Below are 23,261 nucleotides of genomic sequence, written 5' to 3'. Positions count from 1 at the left end.
TTTAAGTTACACTTAGCTTTGTGTGAACCCCCTGTGGTTATGAATATTGAAGAAAAGGCGTTATATATCGCGAAGAGGGGAATCCCCTCGTGTATTAACAAAACTTGATTAGGCTATATTATGGTATTATACCTACCTAAATCGAATTCTGTACGATTATGTATATGACACAGTTTATTTTTCTATTAAGAGAAAACGGTGGATATTAAGTAAAATAATTTATGGCGTTCTTTAGCTTTTAAAAAGTGAGGAAACAAGTTCTTTTGTAAATTAAATTAGCTTTTAGTTTATATTTTCATTTAATATTGAAAATATGAAGCACGAACGATATTACAAGCCGTAGTAATAATACACTTTGTCCTTTAAATGAACAGCTGCCTATTGAGTTGTAAGGCTAGCTTATAACGCAATCAAAGCATTATTTTATGAGTCGTAGCGACAAAATAATAGATTTTATCGTAAATTGTGAAAGTAATATTAAAAAAATATTCTTACATCCCCGTGTCTAATCATGTATCTTTTCGAGGCCATGATTATAACTAACTTAAACTATGATTTGAGAAAAAATTGCTATTTGGGTTTTTTACGAGTTCTTTGGGCTACTACTTTAGTCCGAATTTGGTAAGAGAAATGCATGATAAAATTATCAATAATCTTTAAAGTATACCTAATGGTTGCCTGGAAGAAATTGCTGCATGAGCAATAAGGCCGCCTGTTGTGCTTTTCTGTATATGTGGTCCTTATCTCTGTATTTTGTGTCCATCGTGCTCAATAAAGTATTTTATCTATCTATATATGTCTCTTAAAGCATGTTTAAAACAATACCCTATGAGGAATACTTACATTCTCCACCTATTATAAACCCTGGCATAGAATAAAAAACAATACTAAGTGCGTATAGAACAGTAACGCTCCGCTCCACCGACCTCACGCCCTCTGGGTTTTAAATGACCGTAAGCCGTTAAGGAGTAAGTAAGAGGGCCCGGACTATCTGTCTCGCTTACCACAGATAAGGTATGTCTCTAGTTACCAACCTCAGAAGTAATATAATAATATTCCAACAGGTCCAATTCGTGCTGGTGTTTTTCCACGCGTTCCAACTGCTGTTCATCGACTGCGATTACCCTCGAGCCTTCGTCTGGTGGATCGGCATGCACGCTGTTCTCTTCTACTACCTATTCTCTGACTTCTACAAACAGGCCTACCTCAGGAAAGCAAAGGTTAGCAAACACTTTTAATATACTATATCCGTCAGCCAAAACTTAGTCAAGTCCTCATAGTGTAAGAAGACTCTGAATCCGTCCTTAGAAAATATATAAAAAAAAATATTAGTACCAAATCCGTTCCCGTAAGTGCCAATTTTTATCGAAATCAATCCAGACATTCAGAGAAAAGAACTTAAATAGCTGTTATAAGTACTTAATACACGCATAGTAGGCCATCTTACAGTGCTTAATATTTATTATGGAATCTCTATTAGTACTCGTTTGTTAAGCTTTAGTGGAACGAACGCAATGCACTATCGAGTAAAATGCCTTGAAACGCGAAGTAAAAGGATTTGAGACATTTCTGCAGTCGGCAGGTAGGTAATGTCTTTGACCCAAGTAGAAATGGCACAACTATCTAGACGCTTACTTCAAGGTGTGGTCCAAGCAGTTTTCGTATGAAATTTAAAGAACTGCGCATATTTGTTGTGGTTCTAATAAATATAAGAGTGACTGTACTAGTGACATACTAATGGCAACAAGTTCCTATAACTTTTCATCATTGTTTAAACAATTAACGACTTCGATCTTTGTTCTTATTTACCTTTATATCGCAACAGTTTACATATCGGTTGTAGTAGACTATTCTTTGTGTATTTAACAATCATTGTTGGATGTTGTCGTCGTAATGTTTATATAAAGGCCATGATTTTTGCAACACTAGACGTCAGAATGTAGTATTGATATAGTTTCTTCTTATGGTATATATATATATATACATCTTAGTGTCTTGGGATAATTAAAGTGAATTTCCACTGAAATTAAACAGGACGATGTGCAAGGAAACGACGTATCACCGCGTGTAATTGGTCGATTCTGCACGTCTTCGCTTTGCTCCTCTTCTTTCCGCTTCGGTGGGTAACCACGCTAAGCTACAGTAGAATGCACCTGTTGTAACCATTACTTTTTCTTTCCAGAAAGCTAAAGCCAAAGTGAAGGTGGAAGACGACGCCGTCAAGTCAGAGCCTATGAAGCTGCCCCTCTTGAATGGGTTCAGTAACGGCTCGGCGCTGAGTGACGTGCGGCAAAGAATGGCCGGCGCAGTCGCGTCGCAGTGAGGCACCTCACACCGCAGGGGTGAAACGAACTTTGTCGATACACTATGTGTATTCCACAAACAGAAACTAGTATGAGAATAAAGTACAAAAGTGAATCTCAATTCGCCAGCTGCGTGTCTCCGAAAAGCTCAATTAATATAAATTAGCTAGTGTTTTAGGTGTAATTTATTGACCGATAGCCGACAGAATTGATTGTATATTTATTTGGGTTTTTACAGAACTGTTTTTAGTCTTGTTGATTATTCATAGCTCCAAGCAGATTGTTTTGTTTCCTATTTAGTACCAATTTCATATTTCAAGAAATAGTTGTTCTTTTTGTTAATGTTTCAAGCAATTTAACCAAGTGTATATATGTGAGTGCGGGGTTGTTGTTGTAACGTAAAAGGAACATTGTAGGAATGATGTTTTTCTATATTGTTGCAATGGCGATGACGATCCGTAGTATGAATGAAAAAGCGTGAGTCAGTGTGTGTGACTACAGAATTTATGATAACATCCTTGGAAAGGGCCGCAACGTGAACTTGAAATTTAATTATAAAAACACTAGCAAGAAAACCGTGTAATATTATTTTTAAGTTTTAGAATGGAACTAATCGTTCCCTTGGACCATCCATGGCCCTTTCCGACCAGCAGTGGACCCAGACCCCGTTTCTGAAATTGGTCACAAATTGTCAAGGCGACATTCCAGTTATTAGCGGACAATCCTTTCAAAAACTGGGTGATTGGGAAATCTACTTCTTATGTAAAAAGTTGTCAAGATTCATGCTTACCTTCCAAAATATTGAAGGATGTTCCCTTTAAAATACAATTATTTTAAAAGTAAGCATGTATCCGGCGCTGGATGCATTTTTTGTAAATTGGAAATATTGTACAATAGGTGTAATTGTAAATATAATATAGGCTATTTTTTTATAAATTCGAATATACCTTTACATTATTTAAACTTTGTGATACTTATTCGAATAAAATTATGCGAATAAAATTTTATTTTAATTTTGTGACACCACCCTATCGAGAAAGTAGTGTTGCAACTCTACTTTTATAGTCTGTTTATTTATTCATTAGTGTTTAAAAAATTAAGGGCTGTTGATAATGTTTTTTTACGACTTATTTAAGTCAGTATTATACATTTGTGCGTATACGTATGTTCTGACGAGAACGGGATATGGGTGCATTGAAGTTTATATGATAATTATAAGTGTTGCAGATTTTATGAGGACAGCAACAGGGATTGCACGCCAACCTATGCCTACGCCAGGTTGAAACCCTCGATATAAGTCGCGTCGTGCGTGTCGCGGTTGCTATACCGCGAGGACCCTGTGCGTTACAGCGGAATTCCTAGCGTGCAAACTATAAACACGTTCTCTTCCAATATGGATATACAACTCTACGCTTTGAGTTAGAAGCATTGAAACGATTAAATATTTACACCGTTCTGTTCTATATGGCTAGAATCACATTCACTAGGTAAAGCAGACAAAGCATGTGTAAAACATCAATTCAATTTATTCAATTAAGCTTACTAGAACACTCTCTACAGGCAAAGTATCAAGGCGACAATTTCTTAAAAAATATGCCACATTTTTATCATGTTAATAAAAGCTTGCACTGGGCATAAAGACAAGTTTGAAACAGAGGTCACCCGACGACATGACGCATTGATACGGCATTTATATTTCAAACATTAAATTTTACTATAATCGTTCCGTATATTTTAAATGTCTCTTCTGGGTGAGACAATATGTAAACACCATACTTTTATACTATTACTGGACAGATCTCTCCGGGTTAGGGCGAGAGCTTTAGCCCTCCCCATTTGTCCGGCCAACTAGTTAATGCCATGTGTCAAATGTACAAGGCATAAAAGGACAGGTTTCTCTTCATCCACGAAGAGGTGTAAGTAAGAAGTATTGGTTGACAATAAGATCTTCTCAACAAGGAGGACTTCCTATTCTAAATCTAATTAGTAGGTGTCATATTAAGGTGTGTAAGGTAAGTAATTGTTTTTAGTGTTTTGTTTATATGTGCAATAAAGCGTTTGTGTATTGTAAGTACCTGTTATCCTGATGGCGTTAGATAATTATTTATCATCTTCCTCAGTAGGTACTTGTCATCAGGATAAAGCAGTCGACACGACAGTAATTAAGTGTGATACCAGCTTTACAAAGTTCCCAGTAAAGAACCAAGTTAGAACTTCCTGTGATATTGACCTCGCTCTAGTAAATTAAAACGTTTATTACATACTATATACATACATAATGACAACCTTAAATATAGAGGATGTAGGTACATTTTCATCTTATTTACGGAAGTAAAAGATAAGTGCATACCTACGTAGTTATACCAGTAATATCACAGATAATTTATATGCAGGTAATAAATTAATTTAAATGATTAAGATGATCTGCATGATGCACTTGGAATCATCTCGCCTCATCAATTATCGTAACACCATTGTACCTACAAGTTCGGCTGTGTCGCCGGCTTCGAAGAGGGACGATTAAAAAGCTATAAATTTCACAGAAAGACCTTGGTTTAGTTTACGTACAGCGACGTGGGCGGTCCAGCCCGGAGTGCATATAAATTGACAATAAATTGATCATAATAAAAGAATTTTAGTTCAAGTAGCGACATCTACACTCGAGTAGAAAAATACAGAACCTTGCTTACAATGTTTGCTACCTATGTATACTTTTAGTTCAGCTACTCGACGGTAGATGGCAGTTATAAATACGAAGTTATGAATATTTTGTATGCCATTTTTGATTTATTTTCATAATAATGCCTCATCATCATCAGCCGTATGACGCCCACTGCTGGGCCTCATTTCATCGTAATTTATTTAATTAGTCTTAATGATTAAAAATGTAACTCGTTAATACAGATTTTAAATGGTGAATCGACTAATGAAAAACATTTAATACAAAAGATATCAACGCGTTATGTTCATGTTTTTCATTTATGTTCCTAGCTAATGTGCACTTTTCTAGCGGTGGCTGGGGAATTATTGTTTTATGATAAAACATATTTAGAAAAAGTATTGTGTACTTACGCCTTAATTATCATAGAGACATTACTTACTATAATATTTTTATAATTAGCTGGTGCCGCGTATTTTTATTTATTTACTCATAAGTATCTACAGTACCAACACATCACCATTACAGGCGCACCCAATACGACGATGGAAAAACAAGGTTCCTTTAAAAAACCTAATATAATACTATAACATTTCAAGTCATGTTCACTTCTTCTTCTTCTTGTCGTTTCGATGGCATTAGATTTCTTCAGCCCAGTATTCCGCCACTCGAACAGCATCCTCGGTGGCACTCATCAGCCCCTCTCGCGTGCAGGTATCAGGGCACGCGGGGCAAGTTATCAGATGAGCCATAGTCTGTGGCGTAACACCACACACGCAGCTCAGATCCGACCCGATGAGAAAACCCCACCTGGACAGGTTATCTTTACTTCGGCCAACCTGTGTGCGGAGTCTATTTAAAGATTTCCAGGTCGGCCTGGTCAGCTCATAACCCGGTGGAAGGTTCTCCGAGAGGGGGACAAATGGAGTAGGTAGCGTCGCCGTCCTGCGCCAAAGACTGCATCTGGCTTGGGAAGCCTCACACTCAGCCGGTTCGACAGCCTTCAAAAAGCTATTACGGCTCTTGAGCCTTTGATGCACTGTGGGGTACTTATGCATAGGGTGACGAGAGTCCAGTTCAAGCTTAGCCCTTTCAACTGAGCTTGCAACCGTTCTGCGAACATCTGGTGGCGCAATTCCAGCCAGTGGATACAGCATCTGTACCGGGGTCGGTTTGAGACAACCAGTGATAATCCGGCATGTTTCGTTTAAGGCTGCATCCACTAGCTTTGTGTGGGCGGAGCGGCTCCACACAGGAGACGCATATTCGCCGGCTGAAAAACATAAAGCCAGACCAGTTGTTCGCAGAACTTGAGGCGAAGCTCCCCACTCCGTTGATGTTAGCTTATGGAGAAGGTTGTTGCGGGCCGTGACTTTATGCCTAACGCTTTCACAATTCTTCTTGAACGTTAGAGATCTATCGAGCGTTACGCCAAGATATTTCGGGAAATTGGTGTGGGCAACTGGAGTCCCAAGCCAACAAATGTTGAGCTGACGGCCCGCTTGTCTGTTGCGGAGATGGAAGGCGCACGACTGAGTTTTAGAGGGATTTGGCTTCAAAGCGTTCTGTTCATAGTAACCACTTAGCACACCAAGCGCAGTGGTCAAGTTTGCTTCAACCTCCTCAAAGGATTGTGATTGGGAAGTCAGGGCCAAGTCGTCAGCATAGAGAAAGCGGGATGTGTTTGCAGTTGAAGGCTGGTCGTTCGTATAAATATTGAACAGCAGCGGGGCGAGTACACTGCCTTGAGGTAGACCGTTCTTCTGAGAGCGCCAGCGACTTTTATGTGAGCGTAAGCTGACCTGATACCTCCGATTATGGAGGAGCTCGCTAAGGATCCTCACAAAATCGCGGTCCCCGGTCATATTTCCTACCTTCCAAAGCAGGCGCTTAAGATTAACAGTGTCATAAGCTGCTGAGAGATCGACAAAGACAGCGCCTGTTACCTTTCCAGCCTCGAAACCATCCTCAATATGTTGAGTAAGTTTCAAAGTCTGATTACAACAAGACTTACCGGGCCTGAAACCCGCTTGCTCCGGAATCAATTTAGGGTCTACGAAACCGGAGAGACGAGTCAGAAGAAGTCTCTCGAACAGCTTGTAGGTGTGGCAAAGAAGTGAGATGGGTCGGTAGCTTTTTGGGTCGTCTGCAGGTTTGCCTGGCTTTGGGATTGCTATTATCCTGGATTTCCTCCAGATACTAGGAATCTTAGCAGTGATCAGGCACTCATTAAACATCTGAAGCAGCCACGACACAGCAACAGGGCCTAAGTTCTTTATCTGTTCGACAGATATGTTGTCAACCCCAGAGGCTTTGCCACACTTCAGTTCCCTGATGACTTTTGTAATTTCTCCTAAAAGGAAAGGCCTGCTTATGGAATCATTCGGGGTTGTGGGTTGGCTTGCCTTCGGAACTCTGCTAAGCCGACGAGGGTGTTTGCCATTTAGAAGGAGTTGATGAGCAATCTGATCGGCTGTGACTTGGCTGGGTGACATAGGTGGCGGTGCTTCATTAGTGAGCTTCCTAATGGTGGTCCAAGCTTTCTTGCTGTTGTGTGTCATATTGATGTTTGTGACAGTATCAATCCATCTACTACGTCGGCCTTCACTTACCTCCGTTAGCAGCCTTTCACCTGTTTCTATGGTATCCTCTGAAAAAGGATCACAATTGTAGTGGGTTTCATACTCCCTCAAGAGCGCGGCAGATTCGCGAGAGAGCCCAGGGATGTAAAGTACTCGGCAAGCTCTTGGGATGTACTTCCGGGACCTGATCTTGACTTCATCCATAAACTGGTCATAATTCTGCGGGGCAGGTGGTATCTTTAGGAGTGCATCATCAATGGAATTACGATACTGCTCCCAGTTAGCCTTTCTGTAGTTGAAACGACGCCGGTAAGGCGTTGCTATGGGTCGAACTACCGGCTGAATGCCACACATAATAGGCCTGTGCTGGGTACGAGGGATGGGTGTGCTCACTGTTTTGGTGCATTGAGAGGCGACATTTGCACTGACAAAGATCAGATCTGGATTGTATCCTCGTTTCCATCGGCCGCTGTTGAAAGAAGCCGGTTCTTTGATACTGTGGATCAATGTCAGGTCTTGAGTCTCTGCCCATTCCTCGACTGCTTCACCATCTGCATTTGTAGCATTGTAGCCCCAGTTGGTACTATGGCTGTTGAAATCGCCCATAACAATTTTAGTTTTGTCGTTATTGAAATTGGTAGGTGGAACAAATTGGAACGGTGTATTCGGGGGCTTGTATACTGAAGTCACAGTACAGTAGCCAATGTCAACTGTTATAATTTCGACTCCATTATCCGATGAGTACTCAACGGAAGTGGCGCTTATGCCGGGAGCAACAAACACTGCGTTACCGTGTTTTGGGTGACAGATCTCGGCGATAAGCGTCAGTCCTGGGATGTAGGGCCGGGATTGATTGGCATCTCGGTGGGTCTCTTGCACACATAAAATGTCGCATTGTGTGCTACGACACAGTTCGGAGAGTATCTCCGACTTGTCCCGCGAGAAACCTTCGATGTTAATCGAGATGACGCGCAAAGCCGGCTTCGAGAGTGGACTGACAGGGTGACTCTGAATTGCCATCGTGGTGAAAGGATTAGCCAATCCGCGCGGGAAATATTCGCGAGTTGCCCAGGGTGCGCCGGACGTAGCAAGGAAATCAGTACGTCGCTCGGGGAGGCTCCTTTCGTGCACCCCAATCCCCCTCATGTTCACTAACTGTGTACCTATAGGATCTCTAGTTGAGAGTTGGTCTAAATATGTTATAGACAATCTACCTACTTTGCTATTACGTATAGTTTCATCATTTTATTCAGTATTTAATGCATTAACAATGAAGGTTCTTTTTTCCCCGGTTTATCTCCATGGGAATGGTGTACGGAAACTTAAGTTTCCTTAATGCTCTTTTGTCCTGTTTTCTCACTTATTAAGCTTTTTACAATAATGGTGTTTCTGGTCATGATTAGATTCTTATAAAACACCTTGGCGGCTGAAGGTGCTAAGAGTTTTCTTTTGTCTGCTCGTCGGTTCCTACAAACCTATCTACGTCTATCTAAATTGTTCACCGGTTCTCACGCGCTTTGGGAAATAACCGAATTGCACAAGCCATTGTCTTTACGAAAACTTTATTTACAATGAAATATTTTACAATCTATAGTATAACTTACTTTCTATTGTACATATATAGGAAATAAATCTATTGTCATCCGCAATCTGCATAATAAATATCGATGACGGCAAACCACTGGCGAAGATTTCACACGAATAAATTCGAATTACAGCTGGTATTTTATAGAATCTACTCTTCTAGCTAACGACTTAACCCAATATGAACATTCGTATTAATATCACAAATAATTTAGGGTAACTACGGTAAACCTCTTCAGATACAGAAACTGGCATTGGAATCAGTCTAATTCAGAATAGTGAAGTCTGGCGAAAATACGTATATACAAAAGTTGTACTATTACCTCAAATTCTAGCTAATACATGGGATAAAAGTATTCGTAATAATGTTGTTGGCAACAGACTCGAAACTTCTAATGAGGAGTAAATAATACATTCACACTTTTGTACCTACAGCTGTTCAATAATTATCTAAAGAGGCGACTAATTTAATGGCAGTGAATTATATGTTATACGAGCGCTTACGCTCTTGATTTAGTTCTGCCAAACTCTTCTATTTGGTCGTATTCCGAGAACCCTGTGTCGGAGTCATAGTACGCGTAGTCGTAGCTGGAGTCCTCTTGCTTGCGCGGCGGGTTAGAGTGCTGGGGCCGGGGGCTGGGTCGAGGAGGCGCCAAAGTCGGTGGCGCAGGCGCGCGGGGCGTCGGCCGCGGCTCCGGGGCTCGCGGGGCCGGCGGGACTTGCGTTGTGCTCGGCCGCGCACCGGCGTTGGACACAGGCGCGGGGTTGAATTGCGCTGGCGCCGATGGCTCATTGGGCCTGGAGGTAGTCGTGTACGTCTGGAAGTAGTCGAATGTGCGTTGCGTGTTAACCGTTGGCGCTCTATACGTAGTGGTGTATGTCGGTTCAGGGGCACGTGTCGTCGTAGGTGCTTCCGATGGCGTGGGGGCGGGTCTGAACGGTCTCGGGGCAGACGTTTGGGATACTTTCTTATTCTGTTGCACCTGAGATTTCCCGTGAGCCTTTTGATCCTCAGGCAGCCTGTTGCCACTGGCCGCGATGTTTAGTGAGTGAGCTCCGGACAGCAGTTCCCGCTCGTACAGCTCCGGTCGGTACTGGCCGTCATCTTCGCCCTGCGGGGGACGGTACTGCCCGTCATCTTCTTCACCGTTGCCGTACTCGTAGTTGGCGGGCTGAATCGTATTGAGAGCGATGTTTGTATTGTACGCAATAGTGTTCAGGTTTGCTGGGGTCGTGTAAGCTGTGGTAGTGGGCGTTGATGAAGGGCCATTGTAATAATTCTGTTTAGCTCCAGAGTGAGAAACGAAGTTCTTTTCCGGTTCGTATGACACACTGTTGAAGTTTCTATACGCTGGCGTGCTCGTGGCGAAGCCTCGTGAATTAGCGGTGTTGTACTCTACAGTGGTGGTGGGGGTATTCCTCGCATTGTTTGAGTTAATGTTCGTACGAGCGAAGTCTTCCCTTGGAGTGTCTTGGACTGTGAAGCTGTTTCGTACCTTGAAGGGTCGGTTGTCGTTTTGCGAGAGGCCGGGCGTGGATTGAGAGTCGTAGTTGTAAAGTTCTACTAAGCTATCTTTTTTGTTGTTACTATTGTTGTTGTTGTAGTTTTGGGCTGGAGACGATGGAGAGAAAGGAGCGGGCGCGCGGGTAGAGGCGGCGGTGGGGAAGAACCTATTTTTGGGCTGTTTGGGTGCAACACGGACGACTTCAACGTATTCGTCTTTGTATTCAGGTGGGATGTCTGACGGGGGTGAAAGAGTAGTGGTCGTTTGTTTAACTTGAACTGGAGCTCTCTGGTTGAAGTTTTGTTGCGGTGGTTGGAAAGTGTTTTGTGGTTTAGATATGAAAGGTGGTTGAGGCTGGGAGAATGGTTGCTGAGGTTGCTGAGGGAACGATTGCTGAGGCGGCTGGGAGAATGCTTGTTTGGGGTAGTTCTGTGACTTTGTAGGGAAAGACTGTGCTGTGCTCTGCGCGAAAGTGGACGGGGCTTGAGTGGAGACATAGATGGGGCGTTTTCTTACAAGTTTACGCTTGGAACCGGCATCGTAGTGAGGTGGGTTGGCGGGTAGGGGCTGAGCGGTAGTGAACTGAGTGGTGGTAGGGGAAGGACGGGGGGTAGTTGCTCGTCGGAAGGACTGGCGGGGCGGGGACTGAGGGGCGGGGCGTTGCGGGGCGGGAGCGGGGTCATCCCGGCCGCGGTCCCTCTGTCCACTAAAGAAGTCCGAGGAGTGAGCAGCGCGCAGGTCCGACGCCGGTGCATTGTTCACATTATTTGCATTATTCTGATTGCGCCTGTCACCTGTCTCCGCCCGTTGGAGGCCGAATTCCGTTTCCTCGTCACGGGTTCCTTGAGACGACAACTTCTTGGTGTCATAACCTGAGGAAAAGCATACATTTATTTAGTAAGATGTCCCTATAGCTGACTTAGAATTGCGAGCTTTGATAAAAAGTGTTAGCTGATGAAACTTCAAATCACTGGAGCATAGCGTGGTGAAGTATGCTCCACAGGTACCCTCTTCATTTGATTGAGAGGGAGATCTGAGCTTAGTAGTAGGAACATTATTGATTATATGTTATGTAATTTTTATGCTGACAAGTAAATGGGGAAAATCGTGAGGGACCAATATTACTTTACGACATTTGTTTCACTTAATGACTATACACCTCAGGCCCTCAGGTAAGTTAAATAATTCCATTATACGTTTCTGTCGTTCGTAATAACATAAGCGCGATGCTAGCGTTGGCTGAAGCCGCATAAGCACATTCTGCAATCAGTTACCAAACTGGGTAACCTTTCAAATGTCATGTTGTAACTTCTAACTTACACAGATACGTTTATTGCATATGCATGAACTATGAACTTGCTGGGCATCTTCATACCTTCTATTTAATTGTTTTTTTTAGTATTATGTTTACTTGCATCACGATTTATTAAGAAGCTTTCCACGTAGAGGCATTCTGTTATGTTTTGAGTTATTTTACGCTCGTTTCCAATTCTTGCGGCAAGCCAATTAAATACCTCTTTTCCGTTACAAATTTAAAACTTATTATTTTAATCACGCTTAAGTTAGCTACACGCAATGGTACAAATCTTTGTATTTGCATTTATAAACGCTAAACCCTAAGTTTCAAGTTAGTTATGTTTATAAAATTTACGTAAGTAAATTGTTTTAAATTACTACTCGAGTAGGTAGGTATATCGTATAATGGATATGCTTCTTATTCGTCATCTTCGGAACTGGTCATTTTTAAAGTTGTACAGTCGCGAAAACATTATAAAAGAGTCTAACAATTGCTGACATTTGTATTATTATACTATATACAGTAAATTAACATGCGTTAAAATAGATCGCGCAGAGTGGGTATAAAATATATTATTATACAGCTCTGCCTACTCCTTGTATTTGTTAAAATTCGTTATAGTGATGTTAAAGACGCGGCAATATATATTCTTAGTATTCATAAAATATTGCAGCTCTAGAGATATAAAACTTTTTGTACCATTGCATGAAATTGTTAGTAGCAAAGCAGCTCACCGGATCCGATCTTGTAGAGATCGAACTGACCGTCGTAGAGGTCTGCGGGGCAGGCCAGCGGGTCATCATCGCCCCAGTCAGTGCAGGTCTGAGCTTCTTGGTGGAACAGGGTACCAGGCGGACAGAAGAACCTGAAGTCCCTTATACCCCCGCCGGCGACTCGTACGCACACGTGGAACGCTTTGCATCCCGACTTCGCGTCTGCGTAGTACGCGCCCAGGATGCGGCCGCGGCAGTTGAAGCGTTCTGCTCCCCCTGTATATGAAATATGTTTAAATCATGAATAATACAATATTAATAATACAATATATTGATTACCTAATAAATCCGATCAAGTTGTTTATGTCATCTGAGAAAAATCTACTTATAATTGTAATAGTAGGTAATGAGACTTATAGCAATTTTAAAGTGTTTAATATGATGATTGTTATTGATAGATCCATTACTGGTCATAGTACTGAATAAAATGATCCATAAACTGGCCGAAAACTAACATATAATAATAAATAATAATAAATTATATTTTTGTATAAACAACAAGATGGCGCGCGGTGTGCTCGCTGCTAAAGCACCTTCACGTGTCCTGTAAACTGTATTTGTTAGAAAATGACGCACCTACCTCTAACGGTTTAGTAAACACACTACGAGTATGTATGGCGGCCATTTTGTTTTAACAATATCTATTACATAAAGAGACAATTAAAGGGCACATCTATTACATTAGACCATTCATTCCATTAACTCATATTTTCACATTGCCTTTGGATAAGATAGCGTAACGAACAATGCCCCATAGCAATTAATATTTGGCTTCAAACAGTTATATTTACGGAAATTCTTCCATGGGAATGAGACAAGCGTTACTTAACTACTGTCACTATCTCAGAATAGGCAAACTACTTGTAATTGCCATTATTTTAATTAAACAATTAAGATACTTCCTATTTAATTACTATTTATTTATTTACTTATTTATATTCTTCTATCGTGTGGGTTGTGAGGTGGATTACCAACTCATCAACCCTGGTGTCAGGGTTACTATTGAGCCGCCAAAGGCCCCTGATATGATTCATGTAACGACTACATACTTACATCTGTAAGTAGTAACCGGGACCAACGGCTTAACGTGCCTTCCGAAGCACAGATCATCTTACTTTCAGATAATCAGGTGATCAGCCTGTAATGTCCTACCCAAACTAGGGATCACAAAGTGATTTATATTATTTATACTATTGCCACATGTGAGTACTTCTGAACTAGTAGTTGATATATTTTTTTGCAAATTTGCGTAGATAGACAGAGTAGTTGAGGGCTCTTCAAAGAAAGAGAAATCAATGTGAGACTATCAAATATAAAGTACAAAACAGGAAAACAATCTGTTATTTCTGAAATTTTTATGTAAAAAGAAAATTCCTTTTCAAAACGATAGCATCGTTCGATTACCTACAAAGACATATAATAAATAGTATTTGATTAAACCAACCTTACCTAATAAGCTATAGTTTATAATAATGTGAGTGGTAAAACATTTTGAAACACTTTCTGTAGATATTGAACTATGAATAATATCATCTCATTAATTTGATGCCCGGTGAAGCGATTGCCGTCTTTATAATTTATTGGAACAAGGCTCTATTTCGGTGCATGAATTTGTAGCGTGCAATAACAATGATTTTGTTTCAACACCCTTCAATTGGCAATGATTATAACATAGATCAGACATTGCTTCGGATTATAACATTATTACGTGCTAAATGATATGTGTAACGAGAATGTAGGGTCGTGACCGCTCTCATCGCTTACTAAGTGGGCTAACAGATCGCTAGAGAATTGTTTTTTTATTTGGTAATGTCTATACTTACATTTAAGTATTGCACGGTATACGTTTCAATGGTTGTATAACGAACAACAACAAAACAAAGGTATTTACTTTTAGTATATACGTTTATATAACTATATCTTATAATTCCTATTCGCGTTCTAATTAGTGATGGTTAAAAACCCTTTATAGATTATGTCGATTTTGTAGTAAAAACTACAGAATCGTTTCAGTAGTGCTACAAATAATCAGAAGACAAACTTGCAGCCACTTTTAGTCTTGTGCCTTCAGAAATTTTCTTTTAGTATAACAAAAGATGATAGATAAATATGATAATACATACATACATAAACAGCCTATATTGCCTATATACGTCCCACTGCTGGGCACAGGCCTCCCCTCAATCAACCGGAGGGGGTATGGAGCATATTCCACCACGCTGCTCCAATGCGGGTTGGTGGAGGTGTTTTTACGGCTAATAGCCGGGACCAACGGCTTAACGTACCCTCCGAAGCACGGAATCATCTTACTTTTTCGGACAATCAGGTGATTCAAGCCTGAAAAGTCCTTACCAAACAAAGGACAGTCTCACAAAGTGATTTCGACAATGTCCCCATCGGGAATCGAACCCGGATCTCCAGATCGTGAGCCTAACCACTAGACCACAGAGGCTGTTACTGTGCAGCTTTCACTAACACAGTTGTTATAATACGGTTCACCACCTTTCACGTTGAGTCTAACAGAAAGGTCGGTGAGGTGTGGGTACTTAGTTCACCTTGTGATGGATGTTGGTACCTCTGACTACCCTAATTGGGATTTAGTCATGACTTTATGTTACACTGAACAAGAATTTTAACTGGTCAATTACGATCTATCGATTCGATCTCGATTACGATCAAATTGCAGGGAGTCATTTAATTCAATGATGTGGTTATTTTTTCAATCCCTTTATCAATAGAAGTGTGGGTATATTCTCGTATAAATTGTATTTGTTGCCAGAGCGATTTAACTATGAGCAAAAGGCGGATGATTGCTGCGGGGCGGACTTCGTCGGCGACAATGGAGTGAATGGTTTATGTAATAACGCATACGGATGACAAAAACACTGGCAACCGCAGAGAGGCGGTCATTTCTGTTCGCAGCGGATTACTGTCACCGTCTGCTTACTGTCATCCGGCATACATCGTCGCTAACGTCGCTAACTTACGTATCTAAAATTTTTAGCAAATCTGATTTGCACCTTTTGCTATTGTCAATAACGGTATGTGTGCATTATGGAGTCGACACTAACGCTCGCTGTGGCGTGAACTTTGAAGACATAACATGAGTTCGTTGACGTCCGTCGACGAGTTGCTGTTAGAGAATCAAGACAAACACAAGATGGTTTTTATGGTGTGTTTTCAATGCATTATATGCTATTTTTCTTAATACTTTAATAAAGTACTTAATAAAAAGTCGCATAGATAGATGATAATGCGTTTACCTTTTACCCACTAAAACCGCGCTGACACAAGTCACCCGTGCCAGTAATTTTGTCTTCGTGTGTAATGTCTAGACAATTTGCCTACCAACCGAGAGCTCCCGTTTTCAATTTTCGATCATCTAAACTAAGAAACGTAAATTAACTCGCAATTATTCGTTATTTAAACTAAGAAACGTAAATTACTCGTTATAGGTCCTCCGTGGTCCAATGGTTGAGCGTTGGGCTCACGATCCGGAGGCCCCGGATTCGAATCCCGGTGGGGACATATCACAAAAATCACTTTGTGAACCCTAGTTTGGTTAGGACATTACAGGTGATCAGTCACCTGATTGTCCGGAAGTAATGATCCGTGCTTCGGAGCCATGTCAGGGGCCTTTGGCGGCTCAGTAATAAACCTGACACCAGGATTGATGAGGTTGGTATTCCACCTCACAACCCACACGATAAGAAGAAGCGCGCAATAGAGGAGTCTGCTAAAGTACCCACTGTTAAGTGGAGGACTACGTCCACTTGAGGGACATAAGCTTTTTATGTATGGATGTATATCACAGTGCCTCATCGTACAACAAGACCCAGCGACTGTTGAGTATATAGCCATTTTTGTTTTGGAATGCCTTGTCAAGATCGAGCATGCTATATTTGACTTAGTAGCTCATTTTGAAATAACTTGATATATTAAGATACGTCGAGGTCAAAGCGATAGGATCATCGTTTATGATGTTATTTTGGATGTACCGGTTACTTACTACTTCTCTGACGAACTGTGGGAATGTCGATGACACATAGAATGCGTTCAGCTGTTTAACATCATTTATGTCGAATATGATGAACTATCATAGTGTCTATATTGGCGATGGGCTAGTAACAACGTCATCATGCGTTTTATATTCAAAACTATCTTTATTCAGTAGGTAACACATTGAATCGTCATTTTTACATAACGAATGAATCATCCGCTGAAAAGTACTGTAGTTTCTCACAACATGTATAGCCGGGGAAAAGAAGCTGCAAGAAAAACTTCGGCACGGGGTCCTAGACCTTCTTTAAAAAAACTATAAAATATTGTTATACAATTTAGTAATTTGGCTGCCTAATATCAGTTCCCGGACAGTTAATCCCATGCATTCATATCTTCTAAATAATTTCTAACCTTATAATAACCTTTTTTGATTACTTTATTTAACCTTTATTAGAGATATATCAGCTATAGCTTTTGGGGGGTTAGTCAACTTGTTTTTGTTTGACGTGACTTATTCACCAATTGTCCAGACGCCAAAAAATAATAAATCGACAGTGACAGAGATAAATATGTATGGGATTGACATAAGGTGATACTATCCCATACATTGTTTTAAGTTTACGCGGTTATTATCATAATTAAAACACATAATCCCGTGATCATGGCACTTGCAACAGTGTCGAAATATCGGGAGTCTCATATCCCCATTTAAACGCGGTAAGAACCCGTTATTATGTGTTTTAATTACTATCCCATATATTTTTATAACTATCAATGTCGGTTTTCGTACTCATTTGCTACTTGGCTAAGGCCTGTGACTATGCCAACCCTAATAGATTGCGGACGTGTGTTGTCTATCTGACAGTTGAGTTTTAGGTCAACTTGAACCATAATATTTAATAATAAATGCCTTTGCTTTCATACTTGAATTTATGCCATAATACTTCGTTATGTGCATACATATACAGGATTTATTACACAGTAATTGCATTTAAACTACAAGTAGGTACTAAAAGGCAATACTCATTTTCTAACAAAATAACTAACCTTAAAAGGATTATGTGACTTGTTTTACGTACGTAATTGATCAATAAAACAACATAATACACGTAATTATCCTGGGTCTGGCAAGCCGTTTAGATATAATGACGTAGTTACGAAATGCTGGTATTTTTATTTAGCTATAATACCTATGTAAGAATTTGAAATTGAAATCTAGTTGTAAAAGTAGATCAAGATATTTGTCTAAGTTGCAATAAGTACTTATTTTTTATTAGTTAGGTATACTTAAATATACGAATAACCGGTATTATTGGCGTAATCACTGTTTTTAGATCATGATATACAGTGTTAGTGATTCTGTGTGTATATCAAATGAAATTTTCCGCCGTAAAAGTATAGAACAGAAAACAATTTAAAAAAAATACTAAAACTTCCATGACTTTTCCGACAGGAAATTCCACTTGATATCGACTCAGAATCATGGTCTGAATCATCCCCTTCGGTATTCGTTACGATGTCACTAACACCCATACGTACTTGTATGGCTACCTATATGTATTTGTATGGGGTGTAAGTGACATTGTAACAAATACTGTCAGGGGTCATTCAGCTGATTATTCTGAGTTAATATCAAGCGGAATTTACCATCGCCAAAGTACAGAATTGAAAATAATTTAAAAAATAAAATAAAATCGTGAATTTTGCGATAATTCCACTGATATATTCACTCAAGTTTTCGTTACGATGTCACTAACAACCTGTATATTTTTTATACCATTATCAAAGTGGCTGCTAAAAGTTATTCTTAGACGAAGGCTTTTTCTTCCCGAATATGGAATAAGTAAGTAATATGTATTATTTGCAGACTCTAATATCATTCACTCTTGGCTACCTTTTCTATTCTTTTTCGTTCAAGATATAGTATGATTATAAGTCATTCATGCGTGTGGGATTAAATCAGTGGGGTTAAATCTGAACATTATACATGTATATTTGTAATTAGTTATAAAAAAAAACTTAGTAATGTTTACAAAAAACAGAAATTTAATAATAGATAATAACCATGATTTTTTAAGCGCCCATGAGCCCAATAATAATTATAATAATTATCGTCCTGTCTTGACCTACTTACAAATTTATACAATTCCCATACAAATTCGAGCTGGGGTTTCGTAATTACCGCTATCATGGCATTAGGTTCGCGGTCGCGGTGCTTTCCCGGCGGTTTCACAGCCTCTCAGCGCAGTCTGCGGTGTGCACTAATGACTCTCCACACAAATTGCACTTGTCTTGTACAGATCTACTTTAGATTGCTCATGCGCACGATTTGGATATCTCACCATCAGATAAGTGACATGAAAACTAGGGATGATGCTAATGTGAGCGGTGGGTGATACGGAAGTTGTAGAAACGTGACAATGAAAATAGTATGCAACCAGCCACGAAGCGAAAAGGTGTACCAGAATGCTGCGTATATTCCTCAAGTTTTATCTCAGCTATCAATAAATACGTTTTTACCCATTTAAATAGTTAAATATGTGGGACCCGCGCCAGAATAGAATTAGGCTTCACTTTTTATCGGCCAGTAATATTTCCATTGTTCAGTTTCGCACATTACGATCAATTCAGTTTGGTTGCAACGGTAGATCATTGACATGGAACGCATTGTATCTCAGACAATGTGTGCTGGCCAGAAAAAAAGGAAATTATCTCAAATACACCGTGTGTACGGGCCAAACAAACGTTGGCGGGCAATCGCAAAAATGTAATGAGACGCGACGCGTTGCATCACGCGGGAGTACGATGCTGACACGACCGCTGGGAGGCGCACTACACCTCTCACAATACCACTTTGAGCGACATTTTACATTTACCTACTATAGTAAATGAAAACCCACGACCAACGAACTCCAGAACGTTCGGAGAATGAATGTCTTACGCTAATTAGTATGACCTTTTCTTCTCCTAAGTGCTTGCAGGAAGTTGTTATTTCCATACAACGTATTACAGTAAACTTTAATGGTATACGATGTTTTATAGTTTCTTTACTAATTAAAGAAAGTAACTATAAGTATCTTCTTTAGATGCCCTTTATTTCGCTCGAATATTTATCAAGTAAAAGTTAAATTTATCTTGTTTTAAAAAGGTTGTAATTTATCAGTTTATTCTCTACATATTTCGCTTCCGCATTAGGACATAATCATAGTACATATCTTTACATCTGCCATAGGCCAGTGCAGGTTAATCAGGTGAATATGTTCCCATGCGAATGTGTGGACTAGCAGAAGTGGGGTGAGATAGCATCGGTTGCGCAAGCGACTGCCGCAAGGTGCCATAGCATCCTCTCCGAAAGGTCACTTTGATACTCATACTAATGGCTGCCCGACTTTGTGTACTTGTGTCGAATTGGCATCAGATTGTTAATTGACCGTATAATCCGCGTAATGTGGCGGTTTACGTGTGAACGCTTTTTAGTGCGACATTGGACTATATTTTTGACTTAACATTCTTTTATCTTAATTGTGTGAGTAAAGTCGTTTTTCAGACAATATTTACACTTTCATTGAATACCTTTTGCTGGTGTTAAAGTGAAGTTCAGTTTCATCCTTCCTTTACCAATACCACGCAATCTGACATGTCCATAAATATTATGGGCGTGTTTTTGTGTTGCTCAATATTTCTCACTAACTTAATTGCTCCTTCGTTTATCGACTTATGCAAATGTTTCAAACTTATGAATACTCATAAATCTCTCTTCGGAGATCGCTCTTTTTGTTTGATGTACCATGAAACCAGTCAGTGGCGTAAGTATATCAAATTTTCTGGTCTCGTAATGCAGACGTGTAGATAATTTGTTATGCCGATGTCGCAAAAAATGTTATCTTCTTTGCGACACCGGAAACCGCTTTGTTTATTTGTTCGTATGCAATATAGTACGCTTGCGGTCGATACATGCTAATGCATTTACGTAACAATGTTATGATGAGTCAGACAAACTTCAGAGGCGATCGAGCGTCAATTCGCATGTCATGCACTTTTTGTTTGTAAGCAAATAAAAGGCGTTAACGGTTGGCAGGTTTTGCTTTTCACGGTTTGTCGGGCGCACGCTACAAGTATTGTTTGATATGCGTGTGTTTTATGTAATTGTAATGAGTGGGGACCTTGAGATGCGCAGGGCATCCGTTCTCCGTCGACCGTCACGCTGGCCCAGATCGGGAGAGCGGAGCGTGGGAAACTCGCTTGCAAATCCGGGGAATCGATTATCGTGGCGATGCACTAGCCGATCGGTTGCGTGGAGCGGCGGCGGCGGGCGAATGGAAAGTGCATGGCGTTGCGCAACACTAGTGCAATACCGCGCGGAGATGCGCACGAGTATCCCGAATAGGTGCCGTTGATGAGAACGCGCCAGCCTTCCTTATAGGCTAGTCATGCTCGTACATTAACACCAATATTTTTGCTGACTGATTGTTTTGTTGAAGCTGTTTCTGCTATTATATTTTTGTGCCCCATTTTATGCTGTTCAATCCAAACCTCGACAAAATGGAAAAATAATCCCTCAATGAATAGCATGGTATTTCATTGTACAGTTGTAGCAGCAGTTACACTATTACACATAGATGTGAAGAGGTGAAGTTGTTATAACCGTACTTACAAACATTTTGAAAGTCTTCAACCATAACTAAGACGAGATTTTCCTAATGTTAACGTTGTCTCACAATGTATGCTATTAACACACAAACCGCTTGAAATGCTACATTTCTCAGTTCCCAACCATGACATGCCGTGGATGCCTAATATGGCGCTAATGAGCTCAGTAAGACGAATTGAGCGGTTAACCCACGCTTCTAGCGATTACCCGAATAAAGGCATGCAATTATCTACTTAGCGCTTTTGTGAGACATTTTAGGCATCGTCTTAGTCTAATTTTAGAATAATTAAATATACGTATCAAATAAAATGGAAAATGTTGTAATAAAATAAAAATGAGATGATATTTTAAATCATAATTAATGCCACTTAATTATAGTTCAGAACGAGTTTTAAATTATTATATATGTACAATATTTGATTATTGTGGTAGATCAGTAAGACGTTTTTAATAAAAATGTTTAATTAAGTAAGTACCTAAATGCTTATTGTACGGGCAGAAAAGTACAGGAACAGAAAAAAGTGCTAATTGTAATAATTGGTCTTAATTTCCTAGTAAAATACGCTAAATTCTCACGGCCCGGACGTCCTGTTCTGATTGTATGAATACTTTCACAGGTGCGCGCAACGCACACGCAAGTTGTATGTTACCGTGGCATATTAACACAATTATCTATTTATGTAATTATTCTTCGCAGTACTTCCCTCTGGGTATTGTTTGTATGATTTACCTATGTCACTGTTTTTTTATTGAAATTTTGGATAATTCTTAGCACTATAATGTTAACTATAAAATATTTTTCCCAGCGCTTTTCATCCCAGAAACACCACCATAATTAAAAACAAAAAAAATAAAAACACAATTTCCAAATTCATCTCACAGGATGAACACGACGAAACATCTTATCTGCCTTACCGGTTCCGTGGCACATAATATTTTGATACACTTCACTGTCACACGACTTACCGAGTATGGGGAGCAAAGCGAGTACGATCCACAAAGGGTGCATGTTGTCGCGAGGCGGGCCGCGGTTCGACTGCGGTGCGCGCGCGCCGCCCGCCCGACCTGCGCCGGTGGAGGGGCTGAAAGCTCGCCGCCCGCCCCGCCCTTTGCGCCCGCGCATTCCACAGCGATGCTAAAGGTTTTTTCAACGTTTATAATTGGAATGTTTAAATTCTTCGTTAACTATAGCGTGATTAGAATGGCAGCAGGACAGAAATATAGTACTGGTATACAGTCTAGTGCGAAAGAGACATAATATTAGGAAAATAGACTATTCTGGCAGCTGTCATTCAAAACAAGTTATATTTAAAGAGGTATAGGAATGAATCGTCATTTGGATTAATTAGGATAAATGAAATGGTCAAAGATTCATTTTAAAATAGAAAAAATAATCCAATTTTGAAAGTATCTCCTATGATTTTTTTTCGTAGATAGGTCACTTATATATGTCCCATATGTACAATTTATTTTATGCAATAAATCGAATAAGCAATTGATTCAAATAACCATATCATTGAAAGATAATTGCAAAGTAGTAGAAGTCGATCATTATTGACTATTAAATAAAGCATTAAAATTGTATTTCCTGTAGACAAACCTATTAGACTGTTTATTAAATATTTTGTAGAGTATGTACGGGGGATATATGCGTGTTTACTTCATTACTTTTTCAAACTTTTCTCCTAAACGCTTTTACGAGATATATATTGCTCCTTGTCTGTATCGCAATAAATGAAAACCAATATCACAGATTTTCATGACATTGATAAACACATAATATCTTATGACTTGACTTTCAAATAATAAGTAATTTCAAAGAGAAGTGACGAACCAAACTTCCGCATACCAAAATGTCTTACCAAATTATATCAAAAGTTCATAAGACCACATACAATGGTCGAT

At 39.9% G+C, this 23,261-nt stretch overlaps 2 protein-coding genes across 2 annotated transcripts in view; one reads left to right on the top strand and one right to left on the bottom strand.

Annotated features, from left to right (window-relative positions):
- LOC126367179 (elongation of very long chain fatty acids protein-like) overlaps positions 1-3,305 on the top strand; it is a 42,560-nt gene extending 39,255 nt beyond the window's left edge. The window contains exons 8-9 of the mRNA XM_050010599.1: positions 1,065-1,220; positions 2,183-3,305. Coding sequence (XP_049866556.1) covers positions 1,065-1,220; positions 2,183-2,323 — 297 coding nt within the window. The 3' untranslated portion in view covers positions 2,324-3,305. The remainder of the gene's footprint in view (positions 1-1,064; positions 1,221-2,182) is intronic.
- A 5,784-nt stretch (positions 3,306-9,089) lies between these two features.
- LOC126367152 (proteoglycan 4-like) lies at positions 9,090-22,380 on the bottom strand. The gene is made up of 3 exons (XM_050010558.1): positions 22,323-22,380; positions 12,695-12,919; positions 9,090-11,505 (listed from the first exon to the last, which is right to left on the bottom strand). The coding sequence occupies exons 1-3, from the start codon at positions 22,363-22,365 to the stop codon at positions 9,629-9,631; spliced, it is 2,145 nt and encodes a 714-aa protein (XP_049866515.1). The 5' UTR covers positions 22,366-22,380; the 3' UTR covers positions 9,090-9,628.
- Positions 22,381-23,261: the final 881 nt, after the last annotated feature.

The sequence above is a fragment of the Pectinophora gossypiella genome, chromosome 5 (genome assembly GCF_024362695.1).
Source record: "Pectinophora gossypiella chromosome 5, ilPecGoss1.1, whole genome shotgun sequence".
NCBI lineage: Eukaryota > Metazoa > Arthropoda > Insecta > Lepidoptera > Gelechiidae > Pectinophora > Pectinophora gossypiella.
Note: the sequence above shows the minus strand (reverse complement) of the source record. Positions and strands in the feature narration are given on the sequence as shown.